The sequence below is a fragment of the Mirounga leonina genome, unplaced genomic scaffold (genome assembly GCF_011800145.1).
Source record: "Mirounga leonina isolate KUSES-001 unplaced genomic scaffold, KU_Mleo_1.0 Mir_201, whole genome shotgun sequence".
In the NCBI taxonomy this organism is placed as follows: Eukaryota; Metazoa; Chordata; class Mammalia; order Carnivora; family Phocidae; genus Mirounga; species Mirounga leonina.
Window position 1 is genome coordinate 24,905,083 of NW_023270504.1, and position 23,723 is coordinate 24,928,805.

At 48.3% G+C, this 23,723-nt stretch overlaps 1 protein-coding gene and 1 non-coding gene across 10 annotated transcripts in view; both read left to right on the top strand.

Annotated features, from left to right (window-relative positions):
• Positions 1 to 23,723, top strand: part of CHD4 (chromodomain helicase DNA binding protein 4) — a 30,273-nt gene that overhangs the window by 659 nt on the left and 5,891 nt on the right. For 3 of the 9 annotated variants that reach the window (XR_004683384.1, XM_035028386.1, XM_035028387.1), the window contains exons 2-35: positions 332 to 509; positions 4,070 to 4,191; positions 4,399 to 4,614; positions 4,840 to 4,958; positions 5,080 to 5,321; positions 5,578 to 5,705; positions 5,953 to 6,088; positions 6,242 to 6,420; positions 6,607 to 6,846; positions 7,705 to 7,908; positions 8,029 to 8,234; positions 8,592 to 8,723; positions 8,804 to 8,900; positions 9,794 to 9,985; positions 10,466 to 10,666; positions 10,857 to 10,994; positions 11,277 to 11,398; positions 11,493 to 11,666; positions 12,018 to 12,159; positions 12,246 to 12,377; positions 12,493 to 12,610; positions 15,249 to 15,373; positions 15,714 to 15,951; positions 16,114 to 16,289; positions 20,384 to 20,564; positions 20,649 to 20,735; positions 20,826 to 20,914; positions 21,019 to 21,152; positions 21,681 to 21,825; positions 21,933 to 22,098; positions 22,349 to 22,446; positions 22,558 to 22,687; positions 23,093 to 23,164; positions 23,480 to 23,617. Coding sequence is in view for 8 of the 9 variants with exons in the window: in XM_035028386.1 (XP_034884277.1) it covers positions 410 to 509; positions 4,070 to 4,191; positions 4,399 to 4,614; positions 4,840 to 4,958; positions 5,080 to 5,321; positions 5,578 to 5,705; positions 5,953 to 6,088; positions 6,242 to 6,420; positions 6,607 to 6,846; positions 7,705 to 7,908; positions 8,029 to 8,234; positions 8,592 to 8,723; positions 8,804 to 8,900; positions 9,794 to 9,985; positions 10,466 to 10,666; positions 10,857 to 10,994; positions 11,277 to 11,398; positions 11,493 to 11,666; positions 12,018 to 12,159; positions 12,246 to 12,377; positions 12,493 to 12,610; positions 15,249 to 15,373; positions 15,714 to 15,951; positions 16,114 to 16,289; positions 20,384 to 20,564; positions 20,649 to 20,735; positions 20,826 to 20,914; positions 21,019 to 21,152; positions 21,681 to 21,825; positions 21,933 to 22,098; positions 22,349 to 22,446; positions 22,558 to 22,687; positions 23,093 to 23,164; positions 23,480 to 23,617 (5,119 nt within the window). In the remaining variant the exon portion in view is untranslated. Of the gene's footprint in view, positions 1 to 159; positions 181 to 331; positions 510 to 4,069; positions 4,192 to 4,398; positions 4,615 to 4,839; positions 4,959 to 5,079; positions 5,322 to 5,577; positions 5,706 to 5,952; positions 6,089 to 6,241; positions 6,421 to 6,606; positions 6,847 to 7,704; positions 7,909 to 8,028; positions 8,235 to 8,591; positions 8,724 to 8,803; positions 8,901 to 9,793; positions 9,986 to 10,465; positions 10,667 to 10,856; positions 10,995 to 11,276; positions 11,399 to 11,492; positions 11,667 to 12,017; positions 12,160 to 12,245; positions 12,378 to 12,492; positions 12,611 to 15,248; positions 15,374 to 15,713; positions 15,952 to 16,113; positions 16,290 to 20,383; positions 20,736 to 20,825; positions 20,915 to 21,018; positions 21,153 to 21,680; positions 21,826 to 21,932; positions 22,099 to 22,348; positions 22,447 to 22,557; positions 22,688 to 23,092; positions 23,165 to 23,479; positions 23,618 to 23,723 lie in introns of those variants that run through there. The other 6 variants (XM_035028389.1, XM_035028390.1, XM_035028388.1 and 3 more) reach the window with 5 other exon arrangements.
• LOC118025866 lies at positions 22,124 to 22,263 on the top strand. Its single transcript, XR_004683427.1, has one exon.

Sequence of the window (23,723 nt, forward strand, 5' to 3'; positions counted from 1 at the left end):
CGTGGCCACTCGGACCCCCTTCCCTCCCCGCCCCCCCGTCACACCCTGCTCGGTCCAGCCTGGTTTTTCCCCCTCCCCACGCCTGCACCAGCCTGCCCTCGGGGGCGTCGCTCCCGCTCATCCGGGGGGCTCCGGTTGGGGAGCCGGCTTCCGGGCTGCCCTCGAGGAGTGTGGAACTAAGTTCAGCCTGAGTGGCTCGGGTGCCCTGCTAGGGTGGCTGGGGTGGGGGGGCCGCTGGTGGTGGTGGGCGGAAAGAGCGGGTGGGTGTGGGGGAGGGGGACAGTGCGCGTCACTGACTGTTCTCTCTTTCTTCCCCCCCTCCCCCGCACAGTGACTCGGGCCAGTGTAGAGGGCCCCAGGCCGCAGGCAGGAGCAGCTGGGCCAATTCCCTGGCCGGGAGCGGAAGGGGATGGCGTCGGGCCTGGGCTCCCCGTCCCCCTGCTCGGCGGGCAGCGAGGAGGAAGATATGGATGCACTTTTGAACAACAGCCTGCCCCCACCCCACCCAGGTAACATCTTCCCCAAGGGCCCAGGGCAGGAAGGAGGCATGTGGGCCCTCCCTAGCGACTCTGGTGAGGCAGGGTTGAGTTTCTCTCTCTCTCTGTGCAGAGTCTGAGGTGGAGGGCATCCGAAGGGAGTGGTTCCCTTCTGCGGAGCTCTTGTGGGAGGGGGTGGAAGCCATGTGCCTCCTGGGCTCTGGGACTGAGATGCAAGCTTGCTGCACTGTCTTCAGGAATGCTATGCAATTCCCGGTTGAGGGAGCTCTCTGGGCTGGCCGACCTTACCTTGTGTGGGTCCATGGAGGAATGCAGGTGGCTGGGACCCCTGGAGGCGGGGTGGGTGTGGGGGGGTGGGTGTTGAGAATTGCATGTTGGAGATCTGCAGGTCATCTGTGTTAGCAGGATCCTGTGGTTGCTGCTGTGGAAAGGAGAAAGGGAGTGCTGGTTACTCTCTATCTGATTATTTTTAGCTTCTGATCAGTTACCGGTTTTCTGTGCTTTCTCAACTGTGTGAAGTTTGAATTGCGCTCCTCAGCTGGGATGTGCAGCGCTTTTAGCCAGGCAGATTGCTGGAATGTTTCAAGTGGGGAAATGATGGGGGCTAGGGGTAGGATGTCACAGCCTGAAGGATATACTAGGGAGGGGCAAAAGAACAGAGGTGACACCCTGGGCACCCCCCCTTCCCATGGCAAGTGGACATAATATAGGCTTTTTTCCTAGAGGCTTCTGCCTCCCTGCAGGGAGCCTAGGGTTTGGGCTGGTGGCATGAAGTGTTTGTGTAGGTGTGTTGGGGGTTGTTCTGTCTGTGTTTGGGGGTGGCTCCTTGGACTGGCCAAACCCGTATGGTTAGAATCATCCTGCCTGATTGGAGTAGCCCTTGTCTCTTCTCAAATGGTGATTGATGTCATGCATCTAAGTGGATGTCTCTTTCGTCTGTCTTTTAAAGAGCTTCTAGCTAAGTCACCTACTTGTTTCCTTGACCTTTTTTCAAGCTTTTTTTTTTTTTCCATGCTATTTTTTAATCTTCTCTGCTTATGTTTATTTTTCCTTTAATTCCGGAGCTTTCTGGTCCTGTTTTTTGTTTCCCATCAAACATATTTCACTTCTGCCTTGTCTCTCCTTAGCTCTAGCAGCAAGTTGAGGTGGTCTGGGAAAGATGTTTCTACATTTGGTGTCTTCTGAGTTTGGAAGTCTTCGTTTGAAACTGAGGCCACTTAGGAGAGGGGTCAGTGTTGTTCCTGAGTCTTCGGTTGTTGGGATAAGAAACTTCGGCTTGAGTCTCATCACTGTGTAGGCCAAGGTGGCAAATTTCTGTGCTGTTGCCCAAGGTGGGGGTGGGGTGGTGGTACAGGTAATATGATCTGATCCTTTCTGTGAGGGGCCAGAGGAGTAGTAGTGCTATCCAGCCAATGTTGGTTCCACATCTTGGCTTCCCATTGGCCCCTTGGTCTGGGGCTGCCCCCGTGTTGATTGGGAGTTGTGCAGGCTCCCAGGGTGAACTCTGCCCCAAGCTGTAGCATGACCCAGTTTTTCCACTTGCCACACCCCATTCCTGCCCCTTTCCCAAATCTTTTATGTCTCAGCTACTTTGCTGCATGTTGTCTCAGCACATTATCTGCCTGAGAAGTTTGGGGGTCTTAGAATGGGTATCCCCTTCACCTGCGTGGGTTTGTCCTTATATCCAGCTTTTATGGAGGTAAGGGAGACGAGGAACCAAGAGCTGTAACTGATTAGTGAGGGGGACGACATGGGGATTGCTGGGGAGAAGCCTGAAGAAAATGGTTCTTTCTGGTGAGATCCAGGCTGGTGTTCCATTCCCAAGGGAATGGGAGGGGCTTTCTTATGCCTGGCCTGATCCTGGGCTGAGTGGGGGGAGGCTGATGGTGCTTTGTCAAGCTTAATGTCTCATGTTCCCTAGTATCTGCCTTGCTCAGGAAGGGCGGAGCCAGAAGCATTTTAGGGCTAGTTGTGGGGTCAGGGGCGAAGAGCATGTGTAGGATTGAAGGAAGCATATTGTTGTCCAGCACTGTCCAGGTGCTGCTCCTTTTTTCTTGGTGTAGACATCACTCCCATCTGTTGGCTAGGTGGCTCCTACTAATCCATGAGAGGTGGTTTAGGATCTATGGCTTGGACTCTTCGGGAGGTAGGTGGTGAGGAGGAAACTGAGTTGTAGAGACTTCTCGTGGGCTCCCGTTCCTCAAGGTAAATACTTTGGATATCAAAAATTTGAGAAGGTTGTATGCTCTGATCATAGCTCCACTGAGCCTTTGTTAAATCTTAGCTTTGATGATTGGAGAAATAATTACGATTGAGGGAGTAACCCAGTCCCTCTTGTATTACCCTTCATGTTTGTCTTGGGTTTCCTTGCCTAGGACATTAAGAGTGGCCTCTTGAGAACTGTGTCATCCCAGAATAGGTGTTAGGAGAAGTGGCATGTGGACCTGGGGCCAGGTAGTAATTTGGGAAGTCTTTGTGAGGGTAGTCTTTCCTCGGCTACCTCTCTCAACCCCACCCCCCTCCCCTGCTACTTCCTGTCCTATGTTGGCAGCTGGGTGCCCTGGGCTGGCTTCTGCGGTCAGGAGCCATTTTCCCTCTCCTCAGTGGGTGAGGCACTCCCTCCTTTTCTCCACTCCCTTCTCCACTCCCCCCCTCCCTGGGCGGGGGTGGCTTAGGAAGAAGGAGAGAGAGGAGGGAGGAGGGAGGTGGTGTGAATGTGTGTTAGTTACAAAGGAAGCTGCGTCCTGGCCTTCTCCTCCCCCTCTGTGCCCCTTCCCACCTATCCCTGCCCAGGAGCTCTCAGTATTACCCCAGGCTTTGTGTGTGCTCCCAGCCAGGGGAGGAGGTGGAGCCAGATGGGAGGAGGATGGGGGGGTGGTGTGTGGAGGAGATGGTGACAGCTGGGCTGATTTGGGCCCCTGGGGAGAAGAGGCTACTGACCCAGGAGAAGCTGGGGAGGAGCAGTGGAGCTGGAGATGGGGAAAGGAAATTATGTTTGGGAGTGGGTGTGATATTGGGCTGACAACTGAACCTGGGGCTTGAGGATTCTGGTGGTTTTAAGCAATGATGACCCGAAGTGGGTAGTGAAGGGTGTGGTTTCTGGGACCCCTGGACTGATAGCGTCTGGGAATGTAGTGAAGGTGTATTCTCTCGTTTTTGCCTTATGGGTAGGACCTTTCATTTTCATTCCCTGGTTTGTAGGATATTTGGTGGACAGTTGGAGGAGGGCTAGACCTATTTCTCTTATTTGGTTAATTCTAAGCAGCTTGCTTCAGCTGCACTGGTGAACATATAGAGGACTCCTGTTAGGGATGAAGGAGAGGAGGCAAGGGTCTGGACAGCTGCCCGAGGTGGGCCTGATCTGGCCTGACAGGCCTATTTTGGGTATATACAGCTCTCTCTTTGTCTGTTTTTGTCCTGAGTATCAGCTTCCTTCTGTGGTGAGTATAGCAGTTCTCTTCAGTGGAATCTGGGACAAGAGGTGGGGGAATAGTCTAAAGCCTCTGGATTAGGCTCTAACCTTTTGCTATTGATCTTTTCTCTACTTGCCTCTTTCTGCCAAATACATGTAGAAAATGAAGAGGACCCAGAAGAGGATTTGTCAGAAGCAGAGACTCCAAAGCTCAAGAAGAAGAAAAAGCCTAAGAAACCTCGGGACCCTAAAATCCCTAAGAGCAAGCGCCAAAAAAAGGAGGTGAGTGGGTGACTGGATGTTTTGGGGAATAAGAAGAAGAAGGGAGAAGCTCTGATGAGAACGGTTGAGGGGTGGGGGGCGTTTGTTTCTTCTTCTAGAGTGGTGGGCCCAGGTCCTGGGGATGAGCCTCAGGGCTGTCCTGAGGTCAGCATGTGTGTAGCATGTGTGTGTCTGTCTCCCTCTCCCTCTCCCCTTTCCCTGCTCCAGCGTATGCTCTTGTGCCGGCAGCTGGGGGACAGCTCTGGGGAGGGGCCGGAGTTTGTGGAGGAGGAGGAAGAGGTGGCTCTGCGCTCAGACAGTGAGGGCAGCGACTATACCCCTGGCAAGAAGAAGAAGAAGAAGCTTGGACCTAAGAAAGAAAAGAAGAGCAAATCCAAGCGGAAGGAAGAGGAGGAGGAGGATGATGATGACGATGATTCAAAGGTGCCTTGACCTCTGTCATGTCCTCCATGCTTGCTGTCGACAGTCCTGTCCCTGTCCTTTGTCCCCCAGAGACTGCACTGGCCCTTCGAGTGTCTTCTCTCCCCGTTTGTAATGATTTTCTCTCCTCTCCCCTCCCCTGGGCTTGCAAGCCTTTATCTCAGCTCAGGTTCCCTTTAGCAAGTGTGGGCACTAGGTGTCAGGTCCTTGACCTTGCTCTCTCTGCAGGAGCCTAAATCCTCCGCTCAGCTCCTAGAAGACTGGGGCATGGAAGACATTGACCATGTGTTCTCAGAGGAGGATTACCGCACCCTCACCAACTACAAGGCCTTCAGCCAGTTTGTCCGGTAAACAGGAGGGTCTTGGGCCCCAGGGAGGAGAGTGCTTATATAATATCTTCTTGCTTCTTTTTCTCTCTCTTTTATTCTTAAACTTTTTCCTCTTTGTTCTTGTCCGTTTTTCCACCAGACCTCTCATTGCTGCCAAAAACCCCAAGATTGCTGTCTCCAAGATGATGATGGTTTTGGGTGCAAAGTGGCGTGAGTTCAGCACCAACAATCCCTTCAAAGGCAGTTCTGGGGCTTCAGTGGCGGCGGCGGCGGCGGCGGCGGTGGCTGTGGTGGAGAGCATGGTGACGGCCACTGAAGTTGCCCCACCTCCTCCCCCTGTGGAGGTGCCTATCCGCAAGGCCAAGACCAAGGAGGGCAAAGGTGAAATGGGACCCGTTGCGAGGCGGGATGGTGTGGGTGTGGGATGTTGAAGACAGAGGAGGCATGGGGATGCTGTTCTGTCAGCCTCCAGATAGAGGAGTGTGAGGGGGAAATGAATCTTGGATTTACGAGGGAAATTTGGGAAGCTGGGCACAGGGAAGCCCGCTCAGGTGGAGAACATTGTATTATCTTCCCCATCTTCTGCCTTGTCGTGCATTTGGAATATATAATCTTACTTGTGCTCTTCTGATTTTAGGTCCCAATGCTCGGAGGAAGCCCAAGGGCAGCCCTCGTGTACCCGATGCCAAGAAGCCTAAACCCAAGAAAGTAGCTCCCCTGAAAATCAAGCTGGGAGGTTTTGGTTCTAAGCGTAAGAGATCCTCGGTGAGAGCCCAGCCCATGCCTGTGGGGAGGGTGCCCTATCTAGTACGACGTTAACCTTATGTCCAGGTCTAGCCTTCGCAGTAGGCACGTAAGAGTGGGGACTGTTGGCCCTAGAACACGGGGACTAGGCTTCTTCCTTGACCGTCCTTGCTGGGATTCTCGCACCCCTAGTAAGAGCGATCCCTTCTCTAGCATTCTCCTTCCTGTTGGCTTCAAGCGCTGACCTTCTTTCTTCTCATTCTGCCAGAGTGAGGATGATGACTTGGATGTAGAGTCTGACTTCGACGATGCCAGTATCAATAGCTATTCCGTTTCTGATGGTTCCACCAGCCGCAGTAGCCGCAGCCGCAAGAAACTGCGAACCACTAAAAAGAAAAAGAAAGGTGTGTTTCTTTTTTGGGTCTGTGTGTGATGGGATGGGGTGGGGATGACTGGGGAAGAATCTCCCTAAGGAGATCGGGGTTGGGTTTATTTTAGAAGGGGTGGGGGGAGGTAGTTTTTTTCTAATAACTGGGCTTTCCCTCTTCCTTGCCCAGGCGAGGAGGAGGTGACTGCTGTGGATGGTTATGAGACAGACCACCAGGACTATTGCGAGGTGTGCCAGCAAGGCGGTGAGATCATCCTGTGTGATACCTGTCCCCGAGCTTACCACATGGTCTGCCTGGATCCAGATATGGAGAAGGCTCCTGAGGGCAAGTGGAGCTGCCCACACTGCGTGAGTACCTGGCCATTGTGGCCCTTTGGAACCCTCAAGAGGAAGGGTGGGGTGATAGAGATCTTTTGGGCCTGGGTGGTGTTGCTGGTGTGGACTTTGGGAAGCATTCAAAAGAATGTTGGGTGTGGTTCCGACTTGGGTGGGTGGGGGGTGGTAATAATCTGACTCTGTGGTCCTTTACTGAAGGAGAAGGAAGGCATCCAGTGGGAGGCTAAAGAGGACAATTCGGAGGGTGAGGAGATCCTGGAAGAGGTTGGAGGAGACCCAGAAGAGGAGGATGACCACCATATGGAATTCTGTCGTGTCTGTAAGGATGGTGGGGAGTTGCTCTGCTGTGACACCTGTCCTTCATCCTACCACATCCACTGCCTGAACCCCCCACTTCCAGAGATCCCTAATGGCGAATGGCTCTGTCCCCGTTGTACGGTGAGTGACTGACCCCAGCCAAGGTGGGAGGTGTGGGTAGTGTGGTCTAGCAGAAGGGTATACCTCTTTTATATGTAGGCTTTCGGGGGCTGGGGTGCAGGAGAGGTCATTGGAGAACTCTTATCTTTAGCCCTGAGACAGGTTATTTTCCTTTCTCATGTAGTCTGGGGATAGCTTTGGGAAAATGTAGGATTAACTTTGAACAGAAGAGTTGATGCTTTGCCAGCTCTTTTAAGGGGTGTTCTTAAAGCAGTGTTCATCTAGCCTAGGGCATCCATTCTGTCTTCACACCCAGCCTTGGGGTCTTGGTAGTTTAGAATGGCTAATAGGGTCACTTAATTGCTTTTCAGTTGCTTATGAGAGGAATTCTGGGCTCTAGGTCTGTGGGTTTTCTGTGCTCTCCTTGTTGTGGGTTATTGTTGAAGTCTAGCTACTGGCTCTGTTAAACAGATAGGAGTGATAGTGTCACTCAAATTCTGGATGAAGTCCAGAAGTGGAGAGGGAATTCTGTTATTCTAAGCTAGTATGGTCCTTCTTGAAATGAGATTTTAAGAATTTTATTTATTTATTTACTTATTTAAGAGAGGGAGAGGAAGAGAGAGAGCACGAATGGGGGTGGGTGCGGAGAGGGAGAGGATCTCAAGCGGACTCCACACTGAGCCCCAATGTGGGGCTTGATCCCATGACCCCAAGACCATGATCTGAGCTGAATCCAAGAGTCGGACTCCTAATGGACTAAGCTACCCAGGCACCTCTTGAAATGAGATTTTAATAATCCCTTGATAAGGTTGAGGCTATGGGCTGTATCATTTCCTCTCCTTGGTAATGATTTGTTGTTGAATTCTTTTTTTCTGTCAGTGTCCAGCTCTTAAGGGCAAAGTTCAGAAGATTCTAATCTGGAAATGGGGTCAGCCACCATCTCCCACACCAGTGCCTCGGCCTCCAGATGCTGATCCCAATACTCCCTCTCCCAAGCCCCTGGAGGGGCGGCCAGAGCGGCAGTTCTTTGTGAAATGGCAAGGCATGTCTTATTGGCACTGCTCCTGGGTGTCTGAACTGCAGGTAAACCTGGGATAGGCTAGAGATCTGGGGGCTGCAGTGAAGAGGGTCATGAGAAACGGCCTTGTGGCTGGAAGGAGCGGATGCCACTCCATGGTGGCTGATGTCTCTTCCTGCTTGCAGTTGGAGCTGCACTGTCAAGTGATGTTCCGAAACTATCAGCGGAAGAATGATATGGACGAACCACCTTCTGGGGACTTTGGTGGTGATGAAGAGAAGAGCCGGAAGCGCAAGAACAAAGACCCTAAATTTGCAGAGATGGAGGAACGCTTCTATCGCTATGGGATAAAACCTGAGTGGATGATGATCCACCGAATTCTCAACCACAGGTACCAGTGGAGCTGGGCCAGACTGGTGGTGGTCTTGGGCGTACTGGAGGCAGGCAGCATATCCATTGGAAGACTGCTGCCAAAGGGAGTAAGAAAATGGATGTCACGGTGATTTAAACTTGGAAGAGATATGTCATTTTATTATTCTTATCTTACTGAATCTTGGTATTTGAGCCATAGGAGAAAACTATAGATTAGGTGTAATTTTAGGTCCAGAGACTGGTGTGGTAGAGATTCTAAATACGTGTGGCATCTGGCCTTCCTAGAAGTCTAGTTTGGAACGTGCATTTTGGGCACTTTTTGAGAGTGAGAAGTGGCCTTCTGGCTGTGAGGATTTTTTTCTCCTTGACCTTTCAGTGTGGACAAGAAGGGCCACGTCCACTACTTGATCAAGTGGCGGGACTTGCCCTACGATCAGGCATCCTGGGAGAGCGAGGATGTGGAAATACAGGACTACGACCTGTTCAAGCAGAGCTATTGGAACCACAGGTGGGTAGCTTTGCTGAGGTGTGGAGTTGGTTCTTGCCGGGAAGGACCTTGGGTAGCTGTGTGATGTCTGTCTTCTTTAGGGAGTTAATGAGGGGTGAGGAAGGACGACCAGGCAAGAAGCTCAAGAAGGTGAAGCTGAGGAAGTTGGAGAGGCCTCCTGAAACTCCTACAGTTGATGTGAGTTGGGGCAGAAGGAGGAGGGTACGGTTGTGCTCCAGTCTCTGGATGGTGCTTGTAGTGCGGCTCTGCCAGTGGCAGTGTCCGAGCTGGACGGCTTCCCCACTTGTCCACACCTCTGAACGACAGAAATGCCAGCGTCACTTTCTCTTTGCATCATCAGGAAAATAAAAACATAGGAGATGGTATTTTCTGTGATTGAGAAAGTGTTACCTAGGGATGGGTCACACAACTAAGCTTTTATGAAGCTTGTATTGGAACCTGGGTCTTCTGACTCTTAATTCATGGCTTATTTTGTCTGGGTTTAATTTGTGGAATAGAACATAAGGACTGTTAAGGTTAAAAAAATGACTCTAGGGATGTGGGGGTGGCTCAATCGGTTAAGCATCTACCTTTGGCTCAGGTCATGATCCTAGGGTCCTGGGATCCAGGCCCACATCGGGTTCCCTGCTCCCTGCTCAGCAGGGAACCTGCTTCTCCTTCTCCCTCTGCCATTCCCCCCGCTTGTGCCCTCTGGCTCTCTTTGTCTGTCAAATAAATAAATAAAATCTTAAAAAAAAAAAAAAAGAGGACTCTAGGAGGAACATAGGATTATTGACCTGGTGGATCTTGATTAGCAGAATTACTATATTGCTAGGGAGGCTATATGATGCTGTCTTCCTTCAGAGATCTGTAGGACCAAGATCTCAGTCGGTCTGATGGATTAGTCCCCTGCTTCCTGGAGGATCCTAAATCAAACGCAAAGTTACAGTAGCCGTTGAGGATCTTCTTTCCCACAGTTCTTTGTGGCTCTTGAGGATCTAGTGAGGATGTGTGAGGAGCAAGCATCTGCTGTCTTATGCAAGGAAGGGAGTTCCTTGCCAGCTCTTGACTTCCTTCATTTCATCCTTCAGCCAACAGTGAAGTATGAGCGACAGCCAGAGTACCTGGATGCTACGGGTGGAACCCTGCACCCCTATCAGATGGAGGGCTTGAACTGGTTGCGCTTCTCCTGGGCTCAAGGCACCGACACCATCTTGGCTGATGAGATGGGCCTTGGGAAGACTGTCCAGACAGCAGTCTTCCTCTATTCTCTCTACAAGGAGGTAGGAACACTGGGCTGTTAGTTGTTTTGTGTGTGGGTATTTTGTGTTTGTGGTTTTTTCACGCTCTTGAGGAGAGAGAAAAAGGAAGGAAAAAATTGGTCACGGAACTTGAAGAACATTATTGAATGACAGTAAGATAGACACACGTACACAGAGATGGACTGAAGGGATGGAGCCCCGGGTAGAATCATTGGTGAATGCATAGAGCCTCAGTCTTAGGGGAACAAATACCCGTTGAGATAAGCAGAGTTGTGAGTGGAATTAGCACAGAAAGATTTACAGGATGGGGTCGGGTTCTAAACTCTTTGTAAAGGTGGGTGTGCAGTGGGAAGGAGTAGGCCAGGCGTTCTCCTGCGTAGACAAAGGTGAGGGTAGGAGTAGTAGCACACATGCCAGTTCTCAGCCGGCCTTGGGGGCAGTGGTAGAGATGGGTGCTGGGGCCCGCAGTCCTTACTCCGCCACTTCTCTTCTTTCTCCAAGGGTCATTCCAAAGGCCCCTTCCTAGTGAGTGCCCCTCTTTCTACCATCATCAACTGGGAGCGGGAGTTTGAAATGTGGGCTCCAGATATGTATGTGGTGACCTACGTGGGTGACAAAGACAGCCGTGCCATCATCCGAGAGAATGAGTTCTCCTTTGAAGACAATGCCATTCGTGGTGGCAAGAAAGCCTCTCGCATGAAGGTATCTCAGTGGGAGGAAGACCACCCTAGAGGGAGTTGTTGCTGCGGGCTTAGTTGGCTTCCTTCTGACTCTAGTCCCTGCGGTGAGGCGGAAGGATAACAGTTGGGAGGAGGGAAAACCCCATAAGTCCCTTGGGTTAACCTTAACTGGAGGGGTTGAACGTTAGTGACCAGGTTGCCTCTTTGTGCAGAAAGAGGCATCTGTGAAATTTCACGTGCTGCTGACATCCTATGAGTTGATTACCATTGACATGGCTATCTTGGGTTCCATTGATTGGGCCTGCCTCATTGTGGATGAAGCGCATCGGCTCAAGAACAATCAGTCAAAGGTGAGACTGAAGGGAGGGAGGTTATTGCCTCCGGTTTGAGTTTTCTAGTACCACCTACTCCTTAAGGGGAGGACCTGGGAGGAGAGGAAAGGGTCAAACAGTCTCTGCCTTCCCTCCTCACTTGTGATTGCTCTTGGTGGCCAGGCCTTAAAAGGGGGATGGAGATGGGGGGGGGGGGCGGAGTGGAGGCTTAACCATTGGGCAGTGAAACAGCTCAGGTTTGCAGACATCTCCCAGATTTCTCTTTTCATTGAATTTCACCTTCTCCATATGCTTGTCCAGTTCTTCCGGGTGTTAAATGGTTACTCACTCCAACACAAGCTGTTGCTGACCGGGACTCCATTACAAAACAATCTAGAAGAATTGTTTCATCTGCTCAACTTTCTCACCCCCGAGAGATTCCAGTAAGTGTGTGTTTCTCCATAATCAGCTGATAATTCTGCTTCTAATTCTTCCTGTTGCCCATTTCCTATATCACTTTCCTTTCTCTTTCTGAAGCAACTTGGAAGGCTTCTTGGAGGAGTTTGCCGACATTGCCAAGGAGGACCAGATTAAAAAACTGCATGACATGCTGGGCCCTCATATGTTGCGGCGGCTCAAAGCTGATGTGTTCAAGAATATGCCATCCAAGACAGAACTGATTGTGCGCGTGGAGCTGAGCCCTATGCAGAAGTGAGTCAGAAGGGACAGAAGCACTGGCTCCATTTTGTCCAAGTAGTTAGACACCTACTAGTCTGCACAGTGTTTCTGATTCCTTCCTGTACTCTGCTGCCAGGCATCTGGTGACGGGAGCAAGCGAGATCACACAGAAACCTCATGCCGTAGTTCTTATGTAGTTAAATACCTTCCTTCACGTGATGGTGCTGGCGGTGGTGCCTGTTAGGTTTCCAGCCGTTAGGTCCTAAAGCGAGATGTGTTGGAAGGAAGGTCTCAGACCTTGGCACTGTGTCATGAGTCGTATAAAGGTTAAGAGTCCTCTAAAGGCTCTCGAGTCTGACTTCTCTCTCCATCTTGTCCATGTAGGAAATACTACAAGTACATTCTTACTCGAAATTTTGAAGCACTCAATGCTCGAGGGGGTGGCAACCAGGTCTCTCTGCTAAATGTGGTGATGGATCTGAAGAAGTGCTGCAACCACCCATACCTCTTCCCTGTGGCTGCGATGGTACGCCCTGTCTCCTCTCGGCCCCCGCTGCGCTGGAGTTGCTCCATTTGGCTCAGAGTTTGTTTCTTTTTGGCTTCTTTCCTCAGGAAGCCCCTAAAATGCCTAATGGCATGTATGATGGCAGTGCCCTCATCCGAGCATCGGGGAAATTATTGCTGCTTCAGAAGATGCTCAAGAACCTTAAGGAGGGTGGGCACCGTGTACTCATCTTCTCTCAGGTATTGTGTGGGCTGGGCTGGGAGCTTGAGGAGAAAGCAGCAGACTGCCCTCAGCGACGCGAGGAAAGCAACTGTCATCTGACTCCCCCTTCACTGAACTGTGCTCCTTTTCCAGATGACCAAAATGCTGGACCTGTTGGAGGATTTCTTGGAACATGAAGGTTATAAGTATGAACGTATCGACGGTGGGATCACTGGGAACATGCGGCAAGAGGCCATTGATCGCTTCAATGGTAAGTGGGAGGGAGTGGTTTTAGTCCATGCATTCTCATTTACTCATGTCTTTGTATGGACCACTTGTTCTTTTTTTTTTTTTAAGATTTTTTAATTTATTAATTTGACGGAGAAAGACACAGTGAGAGAGGGAACACAAGCAGGGGGAGTGGGAGAGGGAGAAGCAGGCTTCCCGCCGAGCAGGGAGCCTTATGTGGGGTTTGATCCCAGGACCCCAGGATCACGACCTGAGCCGAAGGCAGACGCTTAACGACTGAGCCACCCAGGCGCTCCTGGATCACTTGTTTTTGTCTGTCTGCTTTTCTTTATGGTTCTTTAGAGTTTTTGTCAATTGTGATATGGAAGAATAAAGCTTTTGAATGCCTTGATTGAAAGGATGTTTTGGACTATTCCTGGCAGATTTTTTTTTTTCCGTTTGGAGTCTTCATTCTTTTTGCCACACGAAGAGCATTTTATTTAACCCTCTTCGTTGTATCTTGAGTCCCAGAGAGGGACCAAGACTTTACCAAGCTCAGTTCGCAAATATGTGGCATACCTGTCTCCGTAGCTGCCACTCCTCCCATTCTTCCTCCTCCTTCTTATTTCTAATTTGATTAAGTTAGTTTTTAGAAAGTTTATTTATTTTTTTATTAATCTCTACACCCACCGTAGGGCTTGAACTCATGACCCCGAGATCAAGAGTTGCACGCTCTTCCGACTGAGCCAGCCACGCACCCCCTCATTTTTTATTTTAAAATAATTTTGGGGGTGCCTGGGTGGCTCAGTCATTAGGCGTCTGCCTTTGGCTCAGGTTGTGATCCCGGGGTCCTGGGATCGAGCCCCGTATCGGGCTCCTTGCTCAGCGGGAAGCCTGCTTCTCCCTCTCTTACTCCCCTTGCTTGTGTTCCCTCTCTTGCTTTGTCTCTCTCTGTCAAATAAATAAATAAAATCTTTAAAAAATAAAAAAATAAAATAATTTTGGACTTAAAAGTAAGAAAAAATAATACAGAGTTCATATATATTCTTCACTTAGCTTCTCTTAATAATAACCGCTTACATAATAACAGTATAACTGTCAAAAGCAGGAAGTGATGATTGATGGCATACTAGTAACTGAACTGTAGATCTTAATTGAATGTTACCAGTTTTCCTCCTAATGTCCTTTTCCATATTTCAGGGTCCAATACCAGATCCCCCATTGCATTTGGTTGTTGTGTTTCTTTCCTATCTGTGACAGTTCTTCATTCTTTCCTTTGCTCTCATGCCATTGGTACTTGCAAGGATCACTGGTTAGTTATTTTATAGGATGTCTCTCTTTTTTTTTTTTTAAAGATTTTATTTATTTGACAGAGAGAGACCGCGAGAGAGGGAACATAAGCAGGGGGAGTGGGAGAGGGAGAAGCAGGCTTCCTGCGGAGCAGGGAGCCTGAGGTAGGGCTCGATCCCAGGACCCTGGGATCATGACCTGAGCTGAAGGCAGACGCTTAACGACTGAGCCACCCAGGCGCCCCTAGAATATCTTAAGTTTGGGTTTGTCTGGTGTTTTCTCATAGCAGGTTGAGCTTAGTAGACATTTTGGGCAAGAATGCCATAGAAGCAGTGCTGTATTCTTTTCATTGCATCATATCAGGGGGAGGACATGATGTTGCTAATGTCCCATTACTGGGGATGTTAACCTTGATCACTCAGTTCAGGTGGTATCTACTTAGTTTCTCGACGGTAAACTTACTCTTTTTCCCATTAGAATTAATACTGATAAATGTCTTTTTTTTTTTTTTTTTAATTTGAAGTATAGTTGACACAAGAGTGTTACATTGGTGTCAGCTGTGCAAGGTAGTGATTGGACAAGGCTCACCATGAGTGTAGCTGCCTTCTGTCGTGATACAACGCTATTACAGTATTACTGAGTGTATTCTCTGTGTCTGCCTTTCACCCCCATGACTTACCCATTCCATAACTGGATGAGGGAGGTATTCGAGACTATGGTCATGCACCTTTTCTCTTTAAACTTGCACATTGATTTCAGCATCCATCTGTGGACCTTGCTTACAGTGATTACTACCGTGGTGTTTGCCTGATGATGTTTTGTATTTCTGACATGCCTTCTACATTTATTAATTGGAGTTCAGGAGACACTTTTTTTTTTTTTAAGATTTTATTTATTTATTTGACAGAGAGAGACACAGTGAAAGAGGGAACACAAGCAGGGGGGTGGGAGAGGGAGAAGCAGGCTTCCTGTGGAGCAGGGAGCCCAGTGTGGGGCTCGATCCCAGGACCCTGGGATCATGACCTGAGCCGAAGGCAGACGCTTAACAGCTGAGCCACCCAGGCGCCCCTTAATGTAAGATTTTTGATCATTAATAAATGCTAGAAATCTATCTGATGCACTTGCATATGTTTTGAGACAATCAGAATGTTTTTTTAACCTGTTAATGTGGCTCATTACATGGATTTTTTTTAAAAAGATTTTATTATTTGACAGAGACATAGCAGGGGGAGTGGGAGAGGGAGAAGCAGGCTTCCCGCTGAGCAGGGAGCCTGAGATGGGCTGATCCCAGGGTCCTGGGATCACGACCCCAGCCGAAGGCAGACACTTGACTGAGCTACCCAGGCACCCCTTAGGAGACACTTCTAATGGTGTTTTGGCTCCTTTCTTAGCACCGGGTGCTCAACAGTTCTGCTTCCTGCTTTCCACTCGAGCCGGGGGCCTTGGAATCAATCTGGCCACTGCAGACACAGTTATTATCTATGACTCTGACTGGAACCCCCATAATGACATCCAGGTGAGCAGAGGTAGCGGTCTTTGTATACAGTAACTCACTGGTAATGCAAGTGTTCTCTGCGAAGACTCCACCATCTGGAATTAGTTGTTTCAGGGGGAAACATTAGATTCTTTTTATGTCTTTTACCTTCTTGTGAGCCAGAGAGTTTGGGTTAGCTGTGGTCTTATTTGGAGTAACATGATGGAGGGTGGGGTCTGGGGCGGGGGGTGAGTTTAGAGTTTCATGTGAAAGCAAGCTGCCTCGTGCTGGATTTAGCTTCTTATGTGGATGTCAGGGCAAGAGCAGAAGCCAGAAAATATGGTTACTTCAGTTTCTGACTTTGTTTTGTGCCCAACTTCAGGCTTTTAGCAGAGCTCACCGTATTGGGCAGAATAAGAAGGTGATGATATATCGGTTTGTGACCCGTGCGTCAGTGGAGGAGCGCATCACGCAGGTGGCAAAGAAGAAGATGATGCTGACGCATCTCGTGGTTCGGCCCGGGCTGGGCTCCAAGACTGGATCCATGTCCAAACAGGAGCTTGATGACATCCTCAAGTTTGGCACTGAGGAACTATTTAAGGATGAAGCCACAGACGGAGGTAAGCTAGCAGGAAAACTTGTTTTGGTGTGGGGTTTGGCCTCTTGAAAGGATATATTTGATACTTAGGGTCCTGAGACTTGGCCCTAGGGTCCTGTGGGATTTTTTACCACTGCAGCTGCTGAAGCTGACTTTGAGGGTGTGGACCTCTGATTCTTTATAGGAGGAGACAACAAAGAGGGAGAAGATAGCAGTGTTATCCACTATGATGACAAGGCCATTGAGCGACTTCTGGACCGTAATCAGGATGAGACAGAAGACACAGAATTGCAGGGCATGAATGAATATTTGAGCTCGTTCAAAGTGGCCCAGTACGTGGTGCGGGAAGAAGAGATGGGGGTGAGTATGAGTCCAAGGCAATGCTGTGCTTGGTGATTGGTCTGGAAATTGTTATTGAGACCAGAATGGTATTTGAGACAAGAGGAAAACATCTGTAGGTAAGTCAGTAAGTACATTGATGAATTGATCTATCTATTCCTTTGAAAATAAATAGTATTACATATGGGCAGTCATGCTCTCATTTTTGCTGTGGCTGTCAGGAAACTCACAGCCAAATTTCACACTGAAAACTTTTATGTATATTAGCTCTTCCTTATCAGAATCTCATTTTCGCTTACATATTTTATTAACCCTACAAATAAACTTCTGATTGCTATCTCAAGTCTCTTTGGAGAAAAGGCAAGAGATGAGATACATATCTAAGCAGCCTACTTCCCTGTACTTTTTAAAACATTAGAATTGTTTTCCCTTTTTCTCTTCCCTTCCTTTTCTGGATCTTTTTTACCAAAAACAAAAAACCTAAAACTGATAAATGTGTGGCTTCTTTAATAATTTTTCCTCCTAGAAGTGAAGTATAAAATAAAAAAAACAAAATTACTTTCTCTTTTGTCCCCCCCTTTAGACCACTCAAATCAGGGTTCTTTGAATTGACATAGATTTCTGGTAGTCTTTCCCATCTTTTCTCACCCTTCTCACTCAAAACCATCCCCCTTGCTATGTTTTTCTCACATATACCCATTATTTTTGTTCTCCTCGGGAGGTGGTGCGGCCAGCCTCGGTTGTGTGTAACTGTGGCTGAAAATTCTGACCTCGGTCTGTGGACCAGTGGTATTCAATCACAGCAGCCCTCCTGTAAGGTGCTCCGGGTTTCTGTCAGGGCAGTGGCTGCATGGGGGTGATTGGCTGGGGCAGCACGTGCTGAGTGTTGGGGAAGGGCAGGGGGTCCTCCCATTGATAACTTCTACTCTCAGCTACTCAGGTATATAGGTGGTCCTCTCTCATAAGTAACTGTAGCTGCTGTTTACCTTTTATAAATCATATTTTTTGAATAAAGAGTGATTTACTGGTCAAGATTCAAAAGGTACAAGGTATCTCTTTCCCATCTAATTCCCTCCCTGGAGATAACTGATGTTTTCAGTTTCTTGTATATTTTTCTAAAGGTATTTTATGTGCATATAAGTTACATGTATATCTATCCGTATATATGCACATGTGCATGTGCTCACATACACGCACAAACACCTTTTTCCCTTTTCCTTTTTTTTTGAGAGAGAGTACACGAGCGCAAAGCGGGGCGGGGGGGAGGGAGAGAGAGAGAAAATCCTAAGCAGGCGCAGCATGGAGCCCGACATGGGGCTCGATCTCACAACCCTGAAATCTTGACCTGAGCCGAAATCAAGAGTTAGTTGCTTGGGTGCTTAACCAACTGAGCCACCCGGGCGCTCCTCCCTTTTTCTTTTAAACACAAAGTAGTTTGTTATGCATAATGTTCTGTACCTTGCTTTTGTCTACTTAATAAATCTTAGAGATTTAGGGGTATCTGTGTGGCTTAGTTGGTTAAGCATCTGATTCTTGATGTTGCCTCAGGTTATGATCTCAGGGTTGTGGGATTGAGCCCCCCCCTCCCCCTACCAGGCTCTGAGCTCAGTGGGGAGTCTGTTGGGTTTCTCTCTCCCTCCCCCTCTGCCCCTGTTCCCCCCTCTGCTTGCACTCTCTTTGAATAAATAAAATCTTTTAAAAATAAATAAATAAGGGGTGCTTGGGTGGCTCATGTGGTTAGGCGTCTGCCTTTGGGTCCTGGGTCCTCGAGTCCTGGGATCGAGCCCCTCATTGGGATGCCTGCTCAGTGGGGAGTCTGCTTCTCCCTCTCCCTCTCCCCTCTCTTCCTCTGCCACTATCCTCTGCTTCTATTCTCTCTCAAGTAAGTAAATAAAATCTTTAAATCAATCAATCAATCAATCAATCTTGGAGATTTAGTCCAAATTGGTACATAAAGACCTCCCCTCCTTTTTTTTTCAAAATTTTAAAAAAGGTGTTATTTATTTTTTAAAAAGATTTTATTTATTTATTTGATAGAGGGAAGCACAGTGAGAGAGGGAACACAAGCAGGGGGAGCGGGAGAGGGAGACCTGAGCCGAAGGCAGACGCTTAATGACTGAGCCACCCAGGCGCCCCAAAGAAGATTTTATTTTTTTATTTTTATTTTTTTTAAAGATTGTATTTATTTGACAGAGAGACACAGTGAGAGAGGGAACACAAGCAGAGGGAGTGGGAGAGGGAGAAGCAGGCTTCCTGCTGAGCAGGGGGCCAGATGCGGGGCTCGACCCCAGGACTCTGGGATCATGACCTGAGCCGAAGGCAGATGCTTAATGACTGAGCCACGTAGGTGCCCCAAAAAAGATTTTATTTTTTTTATTTTTTATTTTTTTAAAGATTTTATTTATTTGACAGAGAGAGACACAGCGAGAGAGGGAACACAAACGGGGAGTGGGAGAGGGAGAAGCAGGCTTCCCACGGAGCAGGGAGCCCGATGCGGGGCTCGATCCCATGACTGTGGGATCACGACCTGGGCCGAAGGCAGCCGCCCAACGACTGAGCCACCCAGGCGCCCAAAAAGATTTTATTTTTAAAAAAATTTTATTTGAGAGAGCGAGTGAGAGGGTGAGAGAGAGAAAGAGCACAAGCAGAGGGGGAGCTTCGGAGGGAGAAGGAGAAGCAGACTCCCTGCTGAGCAGGGAGCCCGATGGAGGGCTCGATCCCAGGACCCTGAGATCATGACCTGAGCCGAAGGCAGATGCCTAACAGACTGAGCCACCCAGACGCCCCCTAAAGATTTTATTTTTTTAAGTAATCTCTACACCCACTGTGGGGCTCAAACTTACAACCTCGAGATCAAGAGTTGCATGTTCTATTGATTGAGCCAGCCCAGACTCCCCTTCCCTTTTTTCTTGTTGCATAATATATCCTTGTTTGGAAGTACTGTAGCTTATTTATTTTTTAAGATTGAGTTGTAACTGACAGACAACATTAATGTTAGTTTTAGGTATACAACAAATTGATTCAATATTTGTGTATTTTGTGAAATGATCACCATGATAAGTCTGGTCAACAACTGTCACCATGCATACTTAATACAATTTTTTTCTTGTGATGAGAACTTTTAAGATCTACTTTGAGGGCACCTGGGTGGCCCAATTGGTTAAGTGTCTGCCTTTGGCTCAGGTCATGATCTCGGTCCTGGGGTCAAGTCCCCCATCGGGCTCCCTGTTCAGTGGGGAGCCTACTTCTCCCTCTGCTCATATGTGTGCATTCTCTCTCTCTCAAGTAAACAAACAAACAAAAAAACCACTTTGAGTAACTTTCCAGTATGTAATACAGTGTTATTAACTGTAGTCACCAGGCTGTGCAATGCATCCCCAGGACTTGTTTATAACTGGAAGTTTGTACCTTTTGACCCTCTTTACCCATTTTGCCCACTCCCCACCACCAGGAATTTGTTCGGTTAGTTCCATAATGATGGGCATTTAGGTTGTTTCTGTTACTATGCTGTTAGTAGTGGTTTAGTTCTAATGTGAGGGATTTGGAATCAATTACTGATCCTGAAGTGTTTGAAAAAAATACAAGAATTTCAGAGGAGCATAAACATTACTGGGACATAGGATATGTATGTATAATTTGTTTGGGTTTTTTGCTTTGTTTTTTTGCACATAGTTGGCAAACTTTTATGAAGTAATGAACAGAAGAGCTTATGGCCCTTCTACTTTATGTCTTAAGAAATCTTTTGCAGCATTTCAGAAGCCCTTCCGTTCTGCCTTGCTATCTAACCTCTCTTTTCTACATTTTGCTGTCTCCCAGCGGTATAGGTGTCAGTCAAAGGGGTTGGAAGAAAGCAGACTGTCTCTTCATTCTTTTGTGATAACAGTGTCATCCCATGTTTTTCTTTAGTTATGTTGACTGCTAATCTGTATGTAATTATGAGGACCCGTGTCTTGTCAATTAAATTTCTTTTTAAGTTCTTAGGTCCAAGCAGGCACACTAAGTATGTCAGAGTCCAGTCCTGAAAAGGAGCTAGCAGAATGGGAACTGTGAGGACCAGGGGTAGCTGGTGGTGCTGACTTCAGCACCCCTGAGTCCTGGCCCTCCCTCTGTCCCAGGAGGAAGAGGAGGTAGAACGAGAAATCATAAAACAGGAAGAAAGTGTGGATCCTGACTACTGGGAGAAATTGCTGCGGCACCATTATGAGCAGCAGCAAGAAGATCTAGCCCGAAATCTGGGCAAAGGAAAAAGAATCCGTAAACAGGTCAACTACAATGATGGCTCCCAGGAGGACCGAGGTGTGTGTGGCCGGCCCCGCCCCCCACCCATGGGCCGTTCCACTAGAGCAGTGGGCCCCGCTCATCTGCCCTCTCTCCCTCCAGATTGGCAGGACGACCAGTCCGACAACCAGTCCGATTATTCAGTGGCCTCAGAGGAAGGTGATGAAGACTTTGATGAACGCTCAGAAGGTGAGAGCTATGCCTTTCTGCTAGCTTTTTAAATATCGCTTTGATTAACACCCCTACCAGTGTCACTCATGTATCCTTCTCTTCTTACAGCTCCCCGCAGGCCCAGTCGTAAGGGCCTGCGGAATGATAAAGATAAGCCATTGCCTCCTCTGTTGGCCCGTGTTGGTGGGAATATTGAAGTAAGTGTCATATAAGTCTAGGGAGGGGGTGGGTGAGTGCTAGATATTTGGTCTTTGATGGAGTAAGGCCTGCTCCCTCTCACCTAGGCGCCTTCTTTCTCTAGGTACTTGGCTTTAATGCTCGTCAGCGAAAAGCCTTTCTTAATGCAATTATGCGATATGGGATGCCACCTCAGGATGCTTTTACCACCCAGTGGCTTGTGAGAGATCTGCGAGGCAAATCAGAGAAAGAGTTCAAGTAAGTTGAGAGCCGGAATGACTGATGTAGAGCAAGAGCTTTTATTTTTTTTTATTCTTTTTATTTTTTTGAGATTTTATTTATTTGAGAGAGAGACAGAGATAACGACAGAGATAGCGAGAGAGAGCAAGGAGCCTGATGCGGGCCTCAGCGGGGCTCAATCCCAGGACCCTGGGATCATGACCTGAACTGAAGGCAGACGCTTAACTGACTGAGCTACCCAGGCCCCCCAAGCAAGAGCTTTTGATCTGTGGTCATTCCACGGTACTAGTCCAGGCTGTGCAGAGATTGGCAGTTTCTCTGTTGAAGTTGGCAGGTGTAGCCGTTAGTAATAGGGTTCTTTGTGTTCCTAGCTTCCCTGGAGGAGAACCCAGGGCGTGGTGTGGGGTCTGGAGAACTGGCCTTCAGTGTGATGGCGGGCTTTATGTCAAGATGGAGCCAGAGTTATTGTCTAGGATAAGTGGGAAAGATCTCATCTAGGAGTTGGCCTTATTGCTGTTTAACTCATTTCTCACTTCTTTACTACAGGGCTTATGTATCTCTTTTCATGCGACATTTATGTGAGCCAGGAGCAGATGGGGCTGAGACCTTTGCTGATGGTGTCCCCCGAGAAGGCCTGTCTCGCCAGCATGTCCTTACTAGGATTGGTGTCATGTCCTTGATTCGAAAGAAGGTGAGCCCCTCTGCATTGTTCAGAGTTTCTAGGGGAAACTAGAGGGCCAACAGGAAAGGAGCCTAGAGCTGGAATTGGATCTTCACTTTCTTGTCCCATTGCTACAGGTTCAGGAGTTTGAACATGTCAATGGGCGCTGGAGCATGCCTGAACTTGCTGAAGTAGAAGAAAACAAGAAAATGTCTCAGCCAGGGTCACCTTCCCCAAAGACTCCTACACCCTCCACTCCAGGGGACACACAACCCAATACCCCTGCACCTGCCCCACCTGCTGGTAAGTCTGCCTGTACTGTCCTTTTCTGTCCTTGCCAGTGCTTTTTCTGCTCTCTTGTGCTCAGCTCTGACAGGGGAGTCTGGCAGGACACACAGCAATCTCCCTCTCAGTTTAGGAGAGCCGTCCTAAGAATAGGGCTGGCTCTTAAAGGCACGAGAGGACAATTAAAGATGAGACCAACTGAGAAGGCGTGACCTTCTCTCTGATCTCGAACCTTCTTCCTAATTAATTGACTTCTATTGATCTGCAGAGGATGGGATAAAAATAGAGGAGAATAGCCTTAAAGAGGAAGAGAGTGCAGAAGGAGAAAAGGAGGTTAAGTCTGCAGCCCCCGAGGCCACCGTTGAGGTAAGAGCTGGGGGAGTGACTGGATGCCATACCGAAGATAAATGGATAAGCCCACTCATCCTTTCGGTTGTTGGTCTATCTGCCTCAGCTTCTGTATTTTTTCCTTTGAAGTGTACACAAACCCCTGCCCCTGCCTCAGAGGACGAAAAAGTCCTTGTTGAACCTCCCGAGGGAGAGGAGAAAGTGGAAAAGGCAGAGGTGAAGGAGAGAACAGAGGAACCGATGGAGACAGAGCCCAAAGGTATCCACATTTTCAAGTTATTACATCCAGATCCCTGTGAAGCTCTTGGACTTCTAGCTGGGCTAAGGACATATCAGGAGGAAGGGACACACTGGAGAATCCTGGACCCTTGATTTTAACTTGAGGGTTTTTAACCCCTTAAGACATCTTTTATGACATTAATCATTGATGTAGGGTTAAGACTGTTCTGGTTGGCTATGGTGTGGGACAGAGGAGAACATCCTTCTTTTTTTCCTTTTTTTTTTTTTTAAAGATTTTATTTTTAAGTAACCTCTGTACCCATCATGGGGCTCGAACTCACAACCCCAAGATCAAGAGTTGCATGCTCTGTACCGACTGAGCCAGCCAGACACCCCAGAACCTTCTTCTTTATACACTCTCAATGCCATCTGTTCCCCCCGCCAGGTGTTGCTGATGTGGAGAAGGTAGAGGAGAAGTCAGCAGTAGATCTGACCCCCATTGTGGTAGAGGACAAAGGTGAGTGTTTGGAGAAAGCTGATTGTGATTGTAAAGGACTCTAAAACTACATGCAAGGGCTTTATTTCTGGGACACCCTGCTGGCTTCTCCCCATCCACACCCAGATAGTTACTTTATCCCAAGCTAAAAGACTTCATCTGTCCCTGCATATGATTATTATGGGCCAGTGGCACCTTTTTCCAGCTTTGAGAAATACCTGTGTGGAGAAAGGGTGGAGGTGGCTGGATACTTAGAGCATAGAATGCTGTGGGTAAGGGCCAAGGTGCTATGCTTCTGCCTGGAGCTGACATTTTTTTTTTCTGCATGTCCTATAGAAGAGAAGAAAGAAGAAGAAGAGAAAAAGGAGGTGATGCTTCAGAATGGAGAGACCCCTAAGGACCTGAATGATGAGAAGCAGAAAAAAAATATTAAACAGCGTTTCATGTTCAACATCGCGGATGGTGGTTTTACCGGTATGACAATGAGGGACCAACTGGGGTTAGAAGGATCTGAAGTGAAATTAGGGTTCTAGTCAGAAGCAAGGGTACAAAGACTTCACCTCTACCAGATGAGGGACTG